The following is a 19244-nucleotide window of genomic DNA, read 5'->3' on the forward strand; positions in this document are numbered from 1 at the left end:
TAGGCTACTTGTAGTAAACTCCCCCAAAAGTAGTGTTTATCCCCGTCTCTTTACTTAAATATGTATTTGCAGAACTTCGTGAATTGACCTAGAAACATGCTGCGGCTGGTCGGTCTACCATAAGAGGTCACAATTCAGTAACATTACCACAAGCATCTACATGTGTGCTGTCTCGTCTCTTTTAGGTCAGAGAAAGCACGCTGCAGAAACGTGACTACGCTGAGAAACGCACTTAGCGTTTTGGACCAATCGGGAAGCTCAAAGCTGTTCTCGTCACATCGTGTGGGCGGAGTCACGACAGTAGGTGCGGTGAGGAGCTTGAGCTATTATTCGCAGACGTTGAGGAAAAATTTCTGATATACCTGCTCAAAACAGCGGCTCGGTAGTGGGGGAGACGAGTCATACGGAACCGAGAAGGATTTACACAGCTAAGTATTTGTCTAGGTTACATTAGGACGACGAATTTGACAATATCGCAGTCAAAAACTGTATTTACATAACCAGCTTTCTTTGTAACGTTACGTTATTCACGGCGGGGAGCAGCCACCGGTCTTGCCACCGTGTCTTCTGGTTGTTAGTGGCACCAGCTGCCTTAAATTACAGGCCATTTAATTACTCTTTTATTCAATTAAACCTAAATGGTGTATTTAGAGTGCGGGCCTACCAACGGGTTCTAGTACATGTATATTTATACACGCATTTTTCACTATACAGAAAAACAAGTTATACAATAAGCCACGCTGCCGCTCGTCACCGAAGTAGGTCCTAAAGCCCGCCGAGTTGCTGGTTGTCACATTGCCCGAGTGCGAGCGCTATCTCGTGCCCAAATGGTTCAGCAACCAACGGTTTCTAAATTCTTCGTCATTATGGAAAAGGTTCTGCTAGAGCAGGGTTAATTGCAAAGTTGGACTGCATTACTGAAAACAACGATTTGTATGCTAAAATCGCATACACGCACTTGTCTTCTTACATTTGGATTCCCACTGTCCTCGTTTCTTTATTATTATTTTTTTTCTTGGATATAATTTTTTAAAGCACTGTCAGTGAGTCGGAATAAGAGTGGAGTGAGCACAAAAAGACTTATCTTTCAAAAAGGGAAAAAAAGGACTCGTCCAGTTGAGTAATGGTCATTAATACGATCCACTGGTTCAGGAAGGGCTTGCGGCTCCACGACAACCCGTCGCTCAAGGAATCTCTGCAGGGAGCGGATACTGTCCGCTGCGTCTACATCCTCGACCCCTGGTTCGCAGGATCTTCCAACGTTGGGATCAACAGGTGGAGGTGAGCGAATCATTCGCCGAGCATCTAATCACGTGCAAACACAGGTATACAGTAGGGGCACTGGGAGATCAGCCCTGGCACCCACAAATGTTTCCATCCAAGCAGGTGCCAAAGTTTTGGTGACTGATGCATGTAATGTGCCATAGTTATATGGGTGTTTTGCAGTTCAGTTGTATGCATTGGGTTATTCAGCATTTCACATCCAAAGCTGCAGTTTTTGCTGACATCCGATTTAAAGCTGAAATGATTAGTCGACAAAATCGATTAGTCAATTTGAAAGATAACTTATGTGCAACTATTGATAATCAGTTAATCATTTGAGTCACTTTTTGAGGAAAAATGCCAAACAGTTGCTGCTTCCAACTTCTCAAATGTGAGGATTTGCTGCATTTCTTTGTCTTATATGATAGCAAACTGAATATCCATTTGGTAATTTGTTGACATTGTTTGGACAAAGTGATTAATGGATTAATCAAGAAAGTAATCAACAGATTCATTGATAATGAAAATATATAAATTGTTGGTTTGAGCCCTAATCCCCCTAACCCTATGATGATAATTCCAATTTTGTTTGACTCTTTAATGCAGGATATTTTATCTGTTTAACTGTAATGCTTGTTGGTGCAGATGTCTTTAAGTGCTATTCATTGGTACCTGTCCCAGTCTATTGCAAAACACTGCATTGTTTTGAATTGTCTGCAGTAACTTAAGGATATAAGCTCACTTCAGGCCAAATATAGACATCATGTAACTGTGATGCCATGTAAAATGGCACAACATTGTCAAACAGTTTGGTCTTGCATTTTTGTTTTACAGCAGCTGTATCCTTGAGATGTTGACTGCCACACTGTATGTTTTGTATGTTGTAACAAATAGTTGGAAATTAACTTTATCTATTGAAAAAAGGACAGCAAGTGCTATGTTAAATCAGATAATATTATTCAACTGTCTGGTTTTATATTATTTGGATTATGACTGATATGTCAAACCAGGCATAATTTTGATATTTGTCTTGATACCATAATACATAATGAACAATTATTGATATCGGTGTCAATAAGATGACTAATAGATATTATGTATGGTTTATCACTACACATGTTCCTTACAGCAACAGTTCCCAAACTTTATATTACACCAAGGATCCCCAGCTCATTGCCGTGGCAGTGTAAATGACATTCATATCATTAGTTACTTCCACAGGGATTAGAGACTTGGCAGAGATGGACCTTTCCAATATCCTAAGCGACTAATATGTTGGAAAATGTAGTCCTGAGATAGAATAGGGAAATGTCTACATCTCCAGACTTAATTAGTCTTCCACATTTGCCAGAGGTGAGATTAATGAAATAACAAGCTTTGTTTTAATCGCTTTGTGTTCTGTCCAAGTAACAGAAGGTTGTCTGTTCTTTTAGTCTGAACAGTTTGGGCAGAGACCCGAAAAGGGAGTTTGGATGTTGAAAATGAAATCACATTGTGCATTTAACATGTCAGGAGTGGATTATGTCTGCTTATCATTTGCTGATTTCTCAGCTTTTCTCAAATGACATATCATTTATTACTACCATTTTACATAACTGACATTTCCTGAACACCAGACAGTCAACAAGTGTGTTTGTGCTTGTATGAATGCAAGATAGGGACAAGCTGTTTTAGTCTGGTGACACAAATAAGTATATGAAGCTTTACATGCTCATGTGACAGAGATAAGAGCGAGTACTGTTAAGGTTTCTAACCTTTCTAATCTCCACCGTATCAACCATCCAGCAGACAGTCTGTTAGCCTTCAGTGTTATGTGGAAAGTTTTCCCTATCAAAACAACAAACAGTTGGCATCTTTTTTACCCAGCTCTGTCTGTGACCTAGAGATTTATTCATTACAACCCCACAAATGTGTGCTGTAGCCTGCAGGCAGCTCACCGTCTGCACAGCAGCTGCTGAATGAAAGAGCTCCTGAGGTTCACAGTACAGTAGGCGTCTCGGCTGGATGTTTTTGTTTCCTCTCCTGCTGTGTGCTCTGGTTTGCATTGCGGTCCCATGCTGCTACTGGAGGAGTAGGGCAGCAGCAGCAAAGGCGTGCCTGTTATGGAGCATCCATGTTGTGCTTCCACGGTTATGTAAAAGCAGCCTGGGGTGACGCAGAGCTCACACGCAGATCACTCAGTATGCCCTGATTCATTCCCTTTTTATTAAAAAGTTTTATGCACATATCGGACATGTACATTATATAAAACCCTTAATCTCTGAAAACAGTAGAATTGCACAGAGAAAAAACATTTAGAGGATCAAAATCTCTCTTTTGAGAGTCAAGAGACAACAGTTTCTTACAAAAATTAGTTTAATGTAATGTAAAAGTCTACTCCAGCAGAGCAGCAAGAATAAGCTTACACTCCAAGAGGTTTCTGATATTTAGCCTACCTTCACTGATATAAATGGGGTGGACTAAATAATAGAAATGTCAGTATAATGCAATACAGTTCAACAGCACCACAAACTACATCCTACAAAATGACCATAGAGTTGAAAAACCACCTCTCTAACAGTTTGAACAAAAACTGAGCATTTTAACCTTCACGAAGGTCGGATTCATTCAGGACTGTTAACTGTTAGCTAAGTGTACCCAATAAACTGGGAACTGAGTGTATGATTGAATGCTACAAACATGAATATTCAACTTTGCCTGAATCACAGCTGAGTAATAATGTGCCACTGTTGAGAATATGAAAACACAGGCATTACAGATGTTGTAGTACAAGAGCTATTAGTACTCAAACCATAGTGATATTTCTCTAGCTCTGCAATGTTTGTCTGTCATTTTGATTCTTACAGTCTACATTGCTCAAAGCAAGAAAAAGTAATTGTCACAAAATAAGATGTCAAAGCAATGGAAGGATTGTGCTGAAGGCTATGAAAGGCTTGCTATAGCCTGCAGCTTCTAAGTGATTAATTAGCACTTGTTCCTGCACTAACAGCTAGCTCAGGCTTTTATTTGAATTGCTTGTGAACAAGTGAGCAGCCCTGTCCTTGAGATCTAGGGGGGTAATACTCAGTGAATGATATGGGTCAATGCCAGATGACATAATCACAATAACTCTCCCTACCCCCCAACATCTCCACGTGTGGTGCAAGTAGGTCAGTGTGTTAGTAGTAAACCTTCCACCCTTCGCGTCTTTTTGACCTACTTCTGCTCTCCTGCTACTGCAAGAGATCCCAACTTTCTCTGGTGAGAAAGCGCAACCGTGAGCACTAATCCCAACAAAGCTGCTTCCATCTAATATCTATGTTAAGGCTTTATGCTTGAAACTGTTTAAGATAGTCGGCAGAGTTATGCTGGGTGGCCCGTGATCATGAAAGTCCTTTACTTCAGGTTCATGATGATATAATTAGGGTGGAGCTGCTCCATGAAAGAGTGTTTTATAACAAGTAGGAGGGAAGTGTCCATCAAAAATAATGAAAAACAGACCCAGATGAATTGTTTTGTGTATTGCAGCACAGCTTTGCTTTTATCTTAACACCCCAGATGAACATAGATTAAGCTCATTGCTTTTCTTCTGGAGTCAGATGGTCTGAGTCTGTCTTTGCAGTGTCATACTGACCTTGAGGTCAGGAGAGCAAGGCAGCAAGCAGCATAGCGAGTGACCCCAAACTCAAATCCTGGACTGGCAGGATAAATCTGGGCTGAGATGTTAGAGGGGTTATTCAGTGGCCGTCAGATAAGACAGTGTAACTGTTTTGAAAGTGGTGCTCTGTGTTCCTGTGGAAAAAACACTGCTCAGAGAATGTGAAGTAACAAAAAATCCACTTTTCCATGGATTGAAAATAGGAAATCACCACTGAAAACATTTTCTCTGTAGCTCTGCTGTGCAGCTCACATGCAACAGAAACAACACTGCTGTATCAGGAAAAGGGCTGGGTGACAATTCATCACTATCACTTATCAACAATGTAATTGTATCATGATGATATTTTGTGAAAAAAATGTAAATGATCTAAAGGAAATTGTAATAAAAAAAGAAGAATGTAGTAAAGTTATATATTAATATTAGAAAGATGTTTTTCATTGTGATATAACAAATGAAGCCTGAATAATAAATCATCCGGGCCAATATTAGCTCTTTAAGGTAATTTAGAAACAGTTATGCATAACATAATTTGTCACCAACACTCCAAAAAAAAAAACCAACAATTTTTAACTGTAAAATGTCCCCTTACTTGGTCCCAATTCTTTAATAACCAATTTTGAGAAATCCTTATAAAAAATCTTAATGTTATGTGTTTATATGATTGTAGCAGATACTGTGTCACATCTTATATTCTTATAAGATTGTCCTTTGGTATACAGCATCACAGAAAGACCTGGTTAGACACCAGTAGGTTGCTATGTGCTGTTTATCAATGCCATGACACATTTTGCTTGCTGAGTTGAAGTTAACATTTTCGAGTTACCTTTTAATTTCAATTTAGAGCAGCTCCATTGCTTAAAACCTCAGTCCATGTTGGTGCACAGCGCTGTTTCCACCCCCAACCCTCATTTTCTACATGGTCTATAATCCGGTTGCAGGCTATTTATAATTCCGTCCACATGCTTTGCTCTTGAATGTGGACCTACACTCAGATCCATGGCCTACAAAATGAATAATATAATCAGAATTTGAATAATAATTCATCAGTCTCCACCTTTGCCAAAACCTGTGTAAAAGTAAGCATTGTTCTGACTGTGACTGACAGTCGCATAATAAATGATGCTGGGTTTTAAGCTTTGAGCAACAACCATCAAGCCTCTTCAAAACTGTCACAGGGTCCATTGAAATGAATGTACAAGTGCGGTAATAAATAGGAGGGTGAGAGTTGGGTATTTTACCTTCAGAAGTTTTCACAGTACACTCACAGCACCCACCTGGCTTTCATATCAGTAAAAGATATGATTTGACCTGAATGATGCAGGAAGCTTCCACCTACAACCTTTGGTACCTATAGCAACAGTACAGGAAGCACCATGTTACTGCCGCTCTGTGTGGATGTGTGTCTGCTCTAATGTTTACAGTCTGTAGTTCTTATTTTTGGAAAGATAAAAACAGAAGCACACTGCAAATTCTATAATAAAGTAATGATGAAACACAGTTATTACTTTGTTCTAAAAGTCAGAAAATGTTTCTGTTGGTCATATTTGCTTCTGTTGGGTCAGTATGTTTGGTTTGTTTATGTTCACTGACGTCACATACAGTGATGATTAAACCCATGTGGATGCGGGTTGGTTGAGTCATTCACTGTCTGCATGATTCAGCCTTAAGGATGAGTTCAAGGCCTGTCTTTTTTAAATTAATGATGTATCCGTCTCAGTTCTGTCAGAAGGAGAAGAGTGCGTATGAGAAATACTGTATACTTTTCCATTGTCTAAGCACAGTAACCTGGTCACACTTGTTCATTCATGCAAAGTAGAGGTTAAATTGGGGCTATTTCAGGAGGAATTATGCTGTCAGGATTACAAAGAGGACAGCCGATTAATTCACACAATAGAGAACATGGAATAATAGAACATGGGTATTTTTGTGCCAAATCAAAGGCACATATAATACACAAATCGAGGAACGGAAAGTGATTGAACTGACGAGATGGATCCACACATACCAAAGTTGAGCAGGGCTGCAACTAACAATTATTTCCAATATCAGATCATCTGCCAATCATTTTCTCAATTATTTGACTAATTGGGTAGGCAAAAATAGTGAAAAATGTCCATCACAGTTTTCCATAGCCCAAGGTGATGTCTTAAAATAGCTTTTTTTGTGGTATTTTTGATTTAAAAAATGCCTGAAATAAGTTATTGATCATCAAAATAGTTGCCTATTGATTTTTCTGTAAATTGACTAATTGTTTCAGCACTGGGTTTGAGCCTGTCATTGGTTTGGTTGTACCAAATCCTTAACTGTCTGTTATCTCAATTCAAGGCCATTAATGTTACCTAAATTCAAGGCCATTAATAGTCTTGATAATGGTTGGGCAATATAATGAAATATACTATGAGATTTGTTTTATGTTGGTACAGATTTTACCATACCATTTTAAGTGAGGTAGCTCTCCCTTTTAATATATCCGGTTGTACTAGAGCATTGCACATCAGTTAGCATCATGGCAATATTAGATAAACAAAATTGACATTGCATTTATTTGTTCCAACGTGAAGAGGTATCTTGATTTTGTCAGATATCTAAATTACTGAATTAGCCAACAATAGATATTCCCCATTGTAGCTTTACATTTTTTATGAAAAGAAAAACACCAGCACACTGTCCCTCAACCGCAAAAAAATTCAAATGGACAATGTTTCAGTTCCAGTCAACATTTTGTCCCAGACATTTTGATCCATCGATGGTCTGACTGGGATCGAGATGTTGTCCATTTAATTAAATTTGTGGAGTCAGTGTACATGCGTCAACTCTTTTCATCAATGCTGATTTCCAGTAGCTTTTAACCTACATGTGATGTGAGTATAATTATGCTACGCATGCATGCCATGACATTATTCTATCCATACTGCCCAACCCTAGTCTTGAATATGTTAAAATAGGTTGTTTAAACCTACACCTGGCATGCTCAAAAGTGTAAAGAGTCTTGAACTTGAAGGGGGGTGCCGGTCATGCAGTGTTAGAATAAGTGTTGTCACCCTTATGTGTCAGCAGTTACTTTTATTTATTTGTTTTTTTATAGTTGTCCAGAATGTCTTGATCCCACTTTGTTCTGCCTGTGGCATTGTTATCTAACCAACAGTGACACATTTACCAGAAATGGGCTCTCTCACCACCATTAAGGTGGCTGTTTGTTCCTCCTGCCTCCCCTGGTTTACTAACATTAGCTTGGTCAGACGTTTCTGCTGACTCACACACCAGCTCTATTCAGATTGTTGAACCTACGGCTTTGTTGGCAGACACATTTTCTTCATTCCCCTCCCAGGACATTTATTAAAACATGTCTCACACAAGGTGAGTTGTCATAAACATGGATGCACACGATGCTTGTATTGCTTGAATTAAAAAGATATTAATCTCTATATTACATAGACTGCACCATTACCTGCATCCTTATTCTGGTTACTTTGCTTCTGTGTTTCACCAGTGCAAGACGGAGAACAAGCCGTTGTCAAGTAGGAATTAAATTTGGGGAATCAAATCTGCATATTCACATTTCAAATCTATGCACATGTCGTCTGTTGTTCTGTAACAGGAACTTTTGTCTGTTTCCCCTTCTGTCAGCTCCATTGGGGGGAAAAAAGAGAATTTGTTTAATTAGGTACTTTAAATCTTCAAACTTTGGAAGATTTCCTGTGAGTCAGCAGCATGTTGTGATTGCAGTATTATTTCATTTTAGAAAATTGATGTTTACAGTAGGTTGTCTGAACAGATTTTGCTGTACCTTGCTGCATACAATTAGCATATCAAAGAGCAGATTGAATTGAAACTGCTGCTTCAGTTTACTGCATTCAGCTTGATGTCTTGTCAAACCCAGAACAACCTAAAATAATCATTCCCCCCTTGATATCCAAACGGAGTGTGAGTTTTCTTTCCCTACTGTTCAACTTTGATACTTTGATTGCAACTAACATGATGTCCCTTCTTTCCAGCTTCATCATGAGTTTGTGACATTGTAACGTGTTTTTAACCACTCTTTCTTTCTTCCTGTCGTGCTCCAGGTTCTTACTGCAGAGTCTTGAGGACTTGGACTCCAGCCTCCGTAAGCTCAACTCTCGACTGTTTGTGATACGAGGCCAACCCACTGATGTCTTTCCCAGACTTTTCAAGGTAACATGGTCATCTGATTTAACCATTAAGGGTGCGTTAAAAATGTTGTGCAAACCCTGTTTATTCTATTCTGTAGCTCACGTTTTTTTAAATTCCCTGTTCTCCAGGAATGGAATATTTCCCGCCTGTCTTATGAGTATGACTCTGAGCCCTTTGGGAAAGAACGAGATGCAGCTATTAAGAAACTGGCCTGTGAAGCTGGAGTGGAGGTGACAGTTCGCATCTCCCACACACTCTATGACCTGGACAAGTGAGTTAATATCACCCCTTACCACATCTGCTTGAAAGCCATCTGTTACACAATCACATATTATTATATTTTGGAATGAATATTGCACTTTATCTATGTGTTTATTAGCTCTTTAACTCTTTTTGTACTCATTTCACTCCTGCAGGATCATAGAGTTGAATGGGGGTCAGTCCCCTCTTACCTACAAACGGTTCCAGACCCTGATCAGTCGTATGGATGCAGTGGAGGTACCTGCGGAGTCCATCACGGCAGAAATCATGGGGAAATGCACTACTCCACTGTCCGAAGACCATGATGAAAAGTTTGGGGTTCCCTCCTTGGAGGAGCTGGGTGAGTGAGGCCAGACAGAATCAGAAAGCCTTTTGTCCACATCAGTACCAGCCAGTGATCACACATATTGCAGACTGAAATTAAACATTATAGTCTGAATTTAAATGTGTTCTTTTAATGTTATCCCTCCAGGTTTTGATACTGAAGGTCTGTCCTCAGCTGTGTGGCCGGGTGGAGAGACAGAAGCCCTCACACGACTTGAGAGGCATTTGGAGAGGAAGGTCAGTCATTTATTAAACGATTGACAAAACATGCTTTCGAAACCTTTGTTCCCGTTTCTTTTGTTCTACAGCTTTTCTTTTTCTAACTTGTGCTTCTATCACATTATGTGTCTTCAATAACAGCAACTTTGGAGTAGGGCTGGGCGATATATCGAATATATTCGAATATTAATTAATGTGCGATATAGAAGATGACCATATCGTCATATTCGAGTTTTCAGTGTGTCCGCTGGTCGCCGCTGAAGGGTGTATAACTGTGTATAATGTGTGTGGATAAGCTCAGGTTGCAGTTTAATAGTGAAATGCTGTGTGTTGATTGCTAGCACAGAAATTAAATAAAAAGTCCCTGTTTATGTAACGTTACTACAGCGTCTTCTACTCTTCGCAGCAGCTGATCCTGTGACCAACTGTGAACAGCTAGTTAACAGCTAACTTTAGAGAGAAAGGGAGGCCTCCAATTTTAGGCTATTTTAATTGACTTTAGCTGACTAATTTTGGTCGGCTAAACCCATTTTATTGTCTTTTTAATTTATCGATCTCCCGGTCCAGCAGGACATTTTTTATCTGAGTTTACAAATTTTCTGATTTGTATTATTAAGCTGGACAAAGTGTTGGTAGTCTGTGATTTTTAACCTGCACATCAATGACGCCACAAATTGTGTTGCCACTGAATTTCTTAATATTACTGAGTCTTTTAATTTCAAGCAACATGTCTCCGGTACCACTCACATGGACCACCCAAGCGAGTGGTACCGGAGACATGGACCTCGTTTTCTCTCCGGGACTAGATATTGATCATATCTGTTGTGAGAACCTACTGATCAGTGATCATAAATGTATTTTCTATGATCTCTCTGTCAATGCTGACCCTTTGTGTCTTAAAGAACATTGTGTTCCTGCATCATTACTGAGAGTAAAGCTGATCAGTTCTCAGCACATTTTAACTGTGATATTTATACAAATTTTAACGATGCAGAGTCATTAACACAGTCTTTTAATGACAAAGTGGCACATTTTAAGGTTAGGATTAGGGCTATCTTCAACACTTCTCCGTGGATGACAGACGCTGTCCTCTGCCTGAGAAGGAAGTGTCGCAGGACTGAACGTCTATGGAAAGCCTCTGGGCTGGAAGTGCATCGCCTATATCTGAAAGATCTCCGATATTAATTCATGGAGATGAATGAATTATGATGGACTACTTACTTTGCTTAATTTAATTTCTTCTTCAAAAGGGAATCCTAGGATTGTATTCTACACAATTAATAACATTGTTTCACCGCTGCCCTCTACATTATCATGTTTTTCTATCAATGATTGTAACTTGTTCCTTACCCTTTTTGTTGATAAGATACAGGCTATTAGTTCCAGTATTCATCCTGGGACTTCCCCGCCCAGCTCTAGCCCCTCTCTATCTCCTACTGCTCTGGACTGTTTCCAACCTATCAGCTTACAAGATTTGATGGATTTGATTACGAAAATGAAGCTATCCTCTAGCCCTCTGCATGTAATACCGTCTTCTCTGTTTTTAAATGTTTTACCAGTTATTGGCCCCACTGTTTTAGCTATTGTTCCTTGTCTAAAGGTTGTGTCCCTTCCTATTTTAAGCATGCAACTATCCAGGCCATATTAAAGAAAACCAACCTAGATCCCACTTTGCCCATGAACTATAGGCCCATATCAAAACTCCCACATTTGTCAAAAATTTTAGAGAAGGTTGTGGCCGCTCAACTCACTGCTGCGTTTGAGATGCACAAGGTTTATGATAAATTTCAGTCAGGGTTTTGGAAACAGCACTCTACTGAAACCGCTGAGGGTCTCTAACAACATTCTAATGTCCTCTGATGTGGGTGAGTGCTCTGTGTTAGTACTCCTTAGCTCTCTATTAGTACTCCTCAGCTCTGCGTTTGACACAATAGACCATCATGTCCTGATTTAAAAAGGCTATGTGGGCATATCAGGCCTAGCATTAGACTGGTTTTCTTCTTATCTCACTGACAGAAGTTTCACCGTCTCTGTTGTAGACTTTGTGTCTGATTCCTCTCCACTGTCTTGTGGTGTCCCTCAGGGCTCGGTTCTATTCTCTCTATATTTGCTGCCCTTAGGACAGATCATAAACAGATTTAATATTGCTTATCATTTATTTGTGGATATCCAACTCCACTTCTCATTCAAACCCAGTGAGGCTCTTAGATTATCTAGGCTCCTAGACTCTCTTAACGCTTGTAGGGACTGGGCGGCAGAACATTTTTTACAGCTCAATGAGGTACTGGTTGTTACTCCAGATCTGCATCTTGGTTATTTATTGTGTATTTTTTTTACTATGTATTTATTGTGTATTTTAACTACGTACTGTATATCTATTATGTATTTTATTACATAATGTGTATTTATTGTGTATTTTTATTATGTACTATGTTTTAAGCACTTTTCTTCATGTGGCTAGGGTGGTCATCTATTTCTTTCTTGTATGCTAATGTTTTTGTAAAGCATTTTGTGACTTATGTCTGTGAAATGCACTATACAAATAAAGTTTACTTACTTACTATCATATGTTTGCACTATCTGAGAATTTATTGGTAAATTATTTTATAGAAAATGTGTATATCGAGATGTATATCGCGGCATAGCCTAAAAATATCGAGATATTATTTATAAGCCATATCGCCCAGCCCTACTTTGGTGCATATTCCCTGCTCGGTGGTTCTTGTCCCCTGAGTTGATTTGTAGTTGGATATCTCTCCCCAGTCTTTTGAGCTTCTGAATATTTATCACTGAAAACCCTGAAAAGCAATTGAATGTAATCATGTAAGGCTGTGTTTTAGATAAATGTCCATCTTTGATTGCTGCTTTCCCAATGTGACAACCTTGATAGAAACCTTGTCAAATGTTATGACATAACACTGTGCCATCATTTCATATCTGATTATGTGACTGTGTTGCCATCAGGCGTGGGTGGCCAACTTTGAGCGTCCCAGAATGAATGCCAACTCACTGCTCGCCAGCCCGACAGGCCTCAGCCCGTACCTGCGCTTCGGCTGCCTCTCGTGTCGCCTCTTCTACTTCAAACTCACCGATCTCTACAGGAAGGTAAGTCGTTAACATCTCTGAACATAGAACGGTTCTGGTACAATCCAACAATCGGTTTTGGATTGCCGTATTGGCCCAAATATAAGATGATGCTTTTTTTCTGACAATTAAGCTTGAAAAATTGGGGGTTGTATTATTTTTTAAGACTAGACAAAATACACATTCACAAGAGCAGATATTCTTTTTGAATAGAGGGAGTACTGTTCCATGAGTCTTGACAAGAGAGTGTGTGAGTATGTAACCGATAAACAGGATGAAGAATCAGCTGTAACTGAAAACGTACCTGGACAAACTACACATATGAGATTTAAACTGTAATGCTTTTGGGAGAGAAAAGGCATCCAGGAAGAGGAGAATCCTTCTCATTGGACTAATAGAAACATTCTGAAAGTGTTTCTTATCATCAAAAAGTATTTTTCCAAAAACAGCTGTTATATTTGGGCCAATACAGTGATTAAAATGTCAGTGAGCTTATCAGATTCAAATAAGATTTATTGACATTATGACAAAACATTTATTTATTTTGGATTTACTGTAAATACATTAATACATAAAACATAAATGTATCCTGCCTCTTTCTGCACACTAACATTTTAGTCAGTTAAACTTCTTCTACAGCATGTTTAAGGGTGAATTACTGTTTCTGTTGTTTATACCACCTCCTAATGGTTCCCAATTCTTCCTGTAATGAGGTGAATTATCCACAGCAGTCTTGCTTTGTTGCGCTGGCTCCCTCTTGAGGTGTGATTGTGTATATATACTCCAATGCAAATGTTTACTGTCAAGATCTATAAAGTGTTATGGAGGATAATGTCTGCCTGTCTGTTTTATCTTATTACTAAGTAGTATTCATATGTAAGTTTAATGATTTTGCCTCAAAAGGTACAGTAGTTGTGTAAGTGAATTGGCTTAGAGAGGAACTGCCCCCTCCAGCTTAAAATACTTACTGCTGACTGAGAAAACACTATCTGCCTACACAGTACAATCTTTTGCGCAGTTTATGGCTGATTTTGAATACATGAATAAAAATTATTTTGATGTGGATCTCCCAATGAGTTAACCACCTGAAAGATCCTAAGATTAAGTGCCAAGATGTCATCATATCCAAAGAAGTGGAAAAAATTGGTGACATGACAGATGGATAAGTAATACTATGATTTCTTGAGTCAGTAACATGTCCTGCCACTACTCCAACCCCATAAGGTGAAGAGGAACAGCTCCCCTCCTCTCTCACTCTACGGTCAGCTGCTGTGGCGTGAGTTCTTCTACACGGCAGCCACCAACAACCCCTGCTTCGACAAGATGGAGAGCAACCCCATCTGCGTTCAGATCCCCTGGGACCGCAACCCAGAGGCACTGGCTAAGTGGGCGGAGGGCCGGACCGGCTTCCCCTGGATTGACGCCATCATGACCCAGCTGAGACAGGAGGGCTGGATCCACCACCTGGCTAGACATGCCGTGGCCTGTTTCCTGACCAGAGGAGACCTGTGGATCGGCTGGGAGGAGGGCATGAAGGTAGATCATGTTGCAGTTTTTTCCTAATAATACAGGACATTTTTATGTCTACATGTCTTTTTTTTTCTTGTTATTCTGTTCATTTTAAGTGTTGTTTAAATTTACACCCAGATTTTAAGTCCTCATGCATTCAAAAACTGTTGTGCTTTCTGCCTCCAGAAAACACTTTTCACTGCAGTTTATAGTAAATGAGGTTCTCTCGCCACTAGGACATAAAAATGTTCTCTGGTTATAGAAGATTAAAGGAAAAATGGAAGGATTATTTATCCTTTATTTATTATGTTATTTTTTTACTACATTGCTTGCACTGCAAATGGTATTTTAATATCATATTTCACCCAAAATTTCATTTTTAATATTTTTTTTTCATCTGATTTTCATCAATTTAATAAGACACACTGATACATATTCTGATTTTTTTTTTAAATAAAAAACAAAAATAATGAACCATATCTATTCTAGTGGTAAGAGCTACGAAAGAAATACAATAAAGAGGAACAAAAACAAATATAAAGACTAGTTTATGTGACCCTAACCACCTCAGCTCAGAGAGGCCTAATGTTGCACAGCACATATGAATACTCATGTTTCTCAGCTAACATGAGGCATGTTTGTGTCTTCAGGTGTTTGAGGAGCTGCTGCTGGATGCAGACTGGAGTGTGAACGCAGGCAGCTGGATGTGGCTCTCCTGCAGCTCTTTCTTCCAGCAGTTCTTCCACTGCTACTGCCCTGTGGGTTTCGGCAGACGCACAGACCCCAACGGAGATTACATACGGTATGCTGACATTACCTGAGTCCTATATTTGGTGTCTGTTCAATCTGCAGTGTACGTGGGATCCTTTTAATTGTATATGTTGTGATGCTACAATTTTGCCTCAGTTGAAAGGAGATGTTGATCGCTATTGATGCTAGTATTTTAAATTGAAGTCATTAAATCTTAAGCATTACAAGTATTTAGTTTTTCATGCAAGTTTAATTTTTTGTGAGACTGGAAAAGCCTCCAAAAGATCTTTTTAAAGCATTGCGTGACACAAAAAGTCTCTACCCTCCCAGACTAATGGGAATTGGCACCTTTTTACGGCAGTGTTCAGTGACAGTTAAAACTCTATAATACAATATACTTGTCTATCAAATCAAGAACTAACTAATATAATTGAACAATTAAATTTGTTATTGTGCCAAAAAAATACATTTTGTGGCTTTGTTTTCAATGTATCTGTGGTCAGGCAGGTGGTTGACACTGACATGCTGATAAATTCGTATTAGTAGATGTGATCTTGATCTTTTTGCTTGTCGTCGTAACGATACATTTCACCACCCTACATGCTCACTAAACCTCTTCATCTCTTTACTCAGCCGCTACCTGCCCATTCTGAGAGGGTTTCCAGCCAAGTATATTTATGATCCCTGGAATGCTCCAGAGAGTGTGCAGAAGGCAGCCAAATGTATTATTGGAGTGCATTACCCCAAGCCCATGGTGCACCATGCAGAGGCCAGCCGTCTCAACATAGAGCGAATGAAACAGATCTACCAGCAGCTCTCCTGTTACAGAGGCCTTGGTATGGACACAACACTAGATACAGATTTCTTACAAACATCTTTAATATTAATATGAAGCAGGGTTGACAGATCAACAAGGATCTCCTGAAATGATTGCTTCCTGTTTTTTCTAAAAGACTGTTACTGAGTTAAACAAACGTTGCAGGTTTTGGCCTCCAGAATATAAAGAACTTGTTTATAATTTAGACTTGAAAATGACCAATAAGAATGGTTAAGGTGCATACCACATAACCGCAACGTCCACAGTTCAATTCCAGCTATGGACCTTTGTCCCCGGTATCTTATCTGCCTCTGTATTATCAGCTTTCCAATAAAGGCAAAATGCCAAAATTTTAGTCTAACTATCGGTTAACTAACCGATTCAACATTTTTAACTGGCAGTGATTTGCATTGATGTTACCTTGTTTATCTAAAGTTACTATACTTTGTTGACTGTCTGTTGTCTGTGTCCTAAGGGCTTTTGGCTACAGTTCCGTCCAACTCTAATGGTAACGGTAACAGTGAGATGGGATTCCCTGTTGAGGCTACACACAATGCTGCAGCTCCATCTGGTAAGTGGCATAATACCTACAGTAGTTCTGGGTTCTTCATAACTTCTTCTCTAGTCTCGGGCAGTGAAGTTTTGTCTATAACGACGATCTATTTCTTGTTTTGTTTTTACAGGCTATCAGATGCCGGTTCACTCTCAAGGAGACTGGCAAAGCGGTGTGATGATGTACCTGCCAGGTGATCCACAAGCCAGCATCAGCACACACCATCAGGGTGGGGACCCTCAGCTATTACACATTTAATTAATCCGTCTCTGAATACATTATGCACTGCCTTATGCTCACTTTATACTTTATACCACATTTGTTTTCTTGTATTTGTCAACCTTATGTTGTCATGTAATACTCGTGAGTCCCCAATAACTTCTCTGCTAATCCTTGAATCTTCCTTGAATTCCAGGTTACGCAGGCACCAGTGCCAGTGTGATGTGTTACGCCCAAGGCACACAGCAGATTCCTGGTCCTGCCATCCAGAAAGGTGAGAACTGATTTGCTTTTATACCAAAAAGGGTGCCAAGACTCTACTTTTTACTACATGATGATTTATTTAATTTATATATCTTATTTGGTTGAAGATGTATCTTTGGATGAAAACATTCAAGCTATGTCTCTTTTTTGTACTCAGTGACAGAGATGGTAAAACTGTATTTTCAGGGCAGCTTTGTAAACTGTGCTGTTGTTTTATGTTATTTTATAGGACCTGAACACCACTGCACTCCTCAGACCAGTGGCAAACGGCACAACGAGGACTCTGAGAACGGCAAAGGTTCTAAAGTCCAGAGACAGAGTACCCACTAGAAAGGTTAGATGGAAACTTAATTTAAACTAAACTTATTCCTACTTAAATTTCAGACAAATGGAAATAACAAAAAACAATACAAGACCTTAAATATAATTAAAATGTAAATCTAAAATATAATGTATATTATATCATTGGATTATAATTATTGATGCATTCATTTCTACATCACTTGTGTACATCCCTCAGTGATCAATGAAGTTTTATCTTTTTTATTTCGTATTATTAATATTAATCTGTAAAGTAACTAGTAACTAAAGTTATCAAATAAATGTAGTGGAGTAAAAAGTACAATATTTGATTTGGAGTCATGGAATAGTATAATAAGTATAAAGTAGCAGAAGATGGAAAGACTCAAGTAAGGTACAAATACCTCAATTTTTTTCTTAAGTAAGTAAATGTACTTTGTTACTTTCCATCACTGGGCCACACAGACAATACTTGTTAATAGGATTTTGGTGTCATTGGATTTGTTGACAATAAGAAAAATATAGAATATCAGCAGACCTATCCATTAAGTTGCACATAATCACTTTAGGTGCCCTCTTTATGATGTATCCTCATACTTGAAATTATCTCTTAAATAACCGAATTAATGTGTTAGTCAGTAAGTATTTCCTTTTCCCAAATTTATCACACAAAGTCCATATATCTTCCTCGGTCAAGTTTGCATTTATCAGAAGTGGCAAGTTAATTGCCGAAACTGCATTTATTAGACATATTTTTCATTGTTAGTTTATGTGTGTTCTTTCTTTCTCCTTACAGGAGTGTCTGCAGACTTGCTGTCAGTCATACTGTGTACACAACCCAACACAAAAAAGACACTAAGACGTTTATGTTACAGTACCACACTGTTGCATGAACACACCTTCAGGAGGACCATACAAACCCATCATATAACGCATTCACAAGTTTCTCAAGTAATGGGACTGTATATTATCATGTGGACTGCGCGGCCCGGCCAGTACTGACATCACTGGAGCAGCTGTAACACTGTGCTTGTGTTTGGGTTAATATTGCCAGGACAAAAGTCCTTGTGTATATAATGAATTTGCTAATTTCAGCTCACATACAACTTGTACATATTTGGATATTGTATGTGTGTTTTCTCTATTTGTGTAGCCATAGACCCATTGATATATTTTTGATACGAGAAATCATTGTGGATGGATCTTTCTCTTTGGAAAATTTTCAATAAAAATGAAAGCATTTATACACAGTCCATTCCAAAAAATGAGAAATCTTGTATCTATTCTAATACAGCCGCCTGTCCTCTCATTTATTCAACTTCCCAATTTTCTCCCTTTTGAGCCATCCAATGTATCTATCAACAGAAGTGTACTGATCATTTCCTTTCTCTCTCAGTACTAGTTAACTCGTTTTTTTCCTTACTACTGTAGAGGCAAAATCAGTATGATGTTAACTATGAAGTTATTGCCCTTGTCAATGGTTAGAGAAAAGGCGGCAGGAATACAGAGTCTTCATATCATGGTGCCCCCCTGTATAATCCCCCAATAAATGTACCACTGGAGAGAACTGCTTCACTTGCTTCTTGTTTCTTCTCTCAATGTGCTTGTTTAATTAAAACTGCATTAAATATACAAATGGTTTCAGTCTATTCTTTGAAGCTAGTGTGTTGAAAACAGTCAAACTGTAATATATTTCAGCTTTGGAGAAAACTTCAAATGAAATAAGCCTGATTAGTGCTCTGGTTTTACTCAAAAACATTTAAATGTAACTTGTAATTATGATATGGTATGAATCAGTAATCCCACTGCACTGTTGGTAGACTGTACACATCAAGACAGTCAGTGAGTAGAAAAGCAGCTTTTTGACACTTTGACACAAAAAAAAAAAC

The 19244-nt window shown here is 38.8% G+C and overlaps 1 protein-coding gene across 1 annotated transcript; it reads left to right on the plus strand.

Annotated features, from left to right (window-relative positions):
* Positions 1-277: 277 nt before the first annotated feature.
* cry1a (cryptochrome circadian regulator 1a) lies at positions 278-18987 on the plus strand. The gene is made up of 14 exons (XM_044186722.1): positions 278-1281; positions 8968-9076; positions 9184-9326; positions 9472-9656; positions 9789-9877; positions 12824-12964; positions 14168-14479; positions 15103-15254; positions 15836-16038; positions 16495-16590; positions 16703-16801; positions 16988-17065; positions 17285-17389; positions 18152-18987. The coding sequence occupies exons 1-13, from the start codon at positions 1124-1126 to the stop codon at positions 17383-17385; spliced, it is 1866 nt and encodes a 621-aa protein (XP_044042657.1). The 5' UTR covers positions 278-1123; the 3' UTR covers positions 17386-17389; positions 18152-18987.
* The last annotated feature ends 257 nt before the right edge of the window (positions 18988-19244 follow it).

Source organism: Siniperca chuatsi, linkage group LG23 (assembly GCF_020085105.1).
Source record: "Siniperca chuatsi isolate FFG_IHB_CAS linkage group LG23, ASM2008510v1, whole genome shotgun sequence".
Taxonomy (NCBI): domain Eukaryota; kingdom Metazoa; phylum Chordata; class Actinopteri; order Centrarchiformes; family Sinipercidae; genus Siniperca; species Siniperca chuatsi.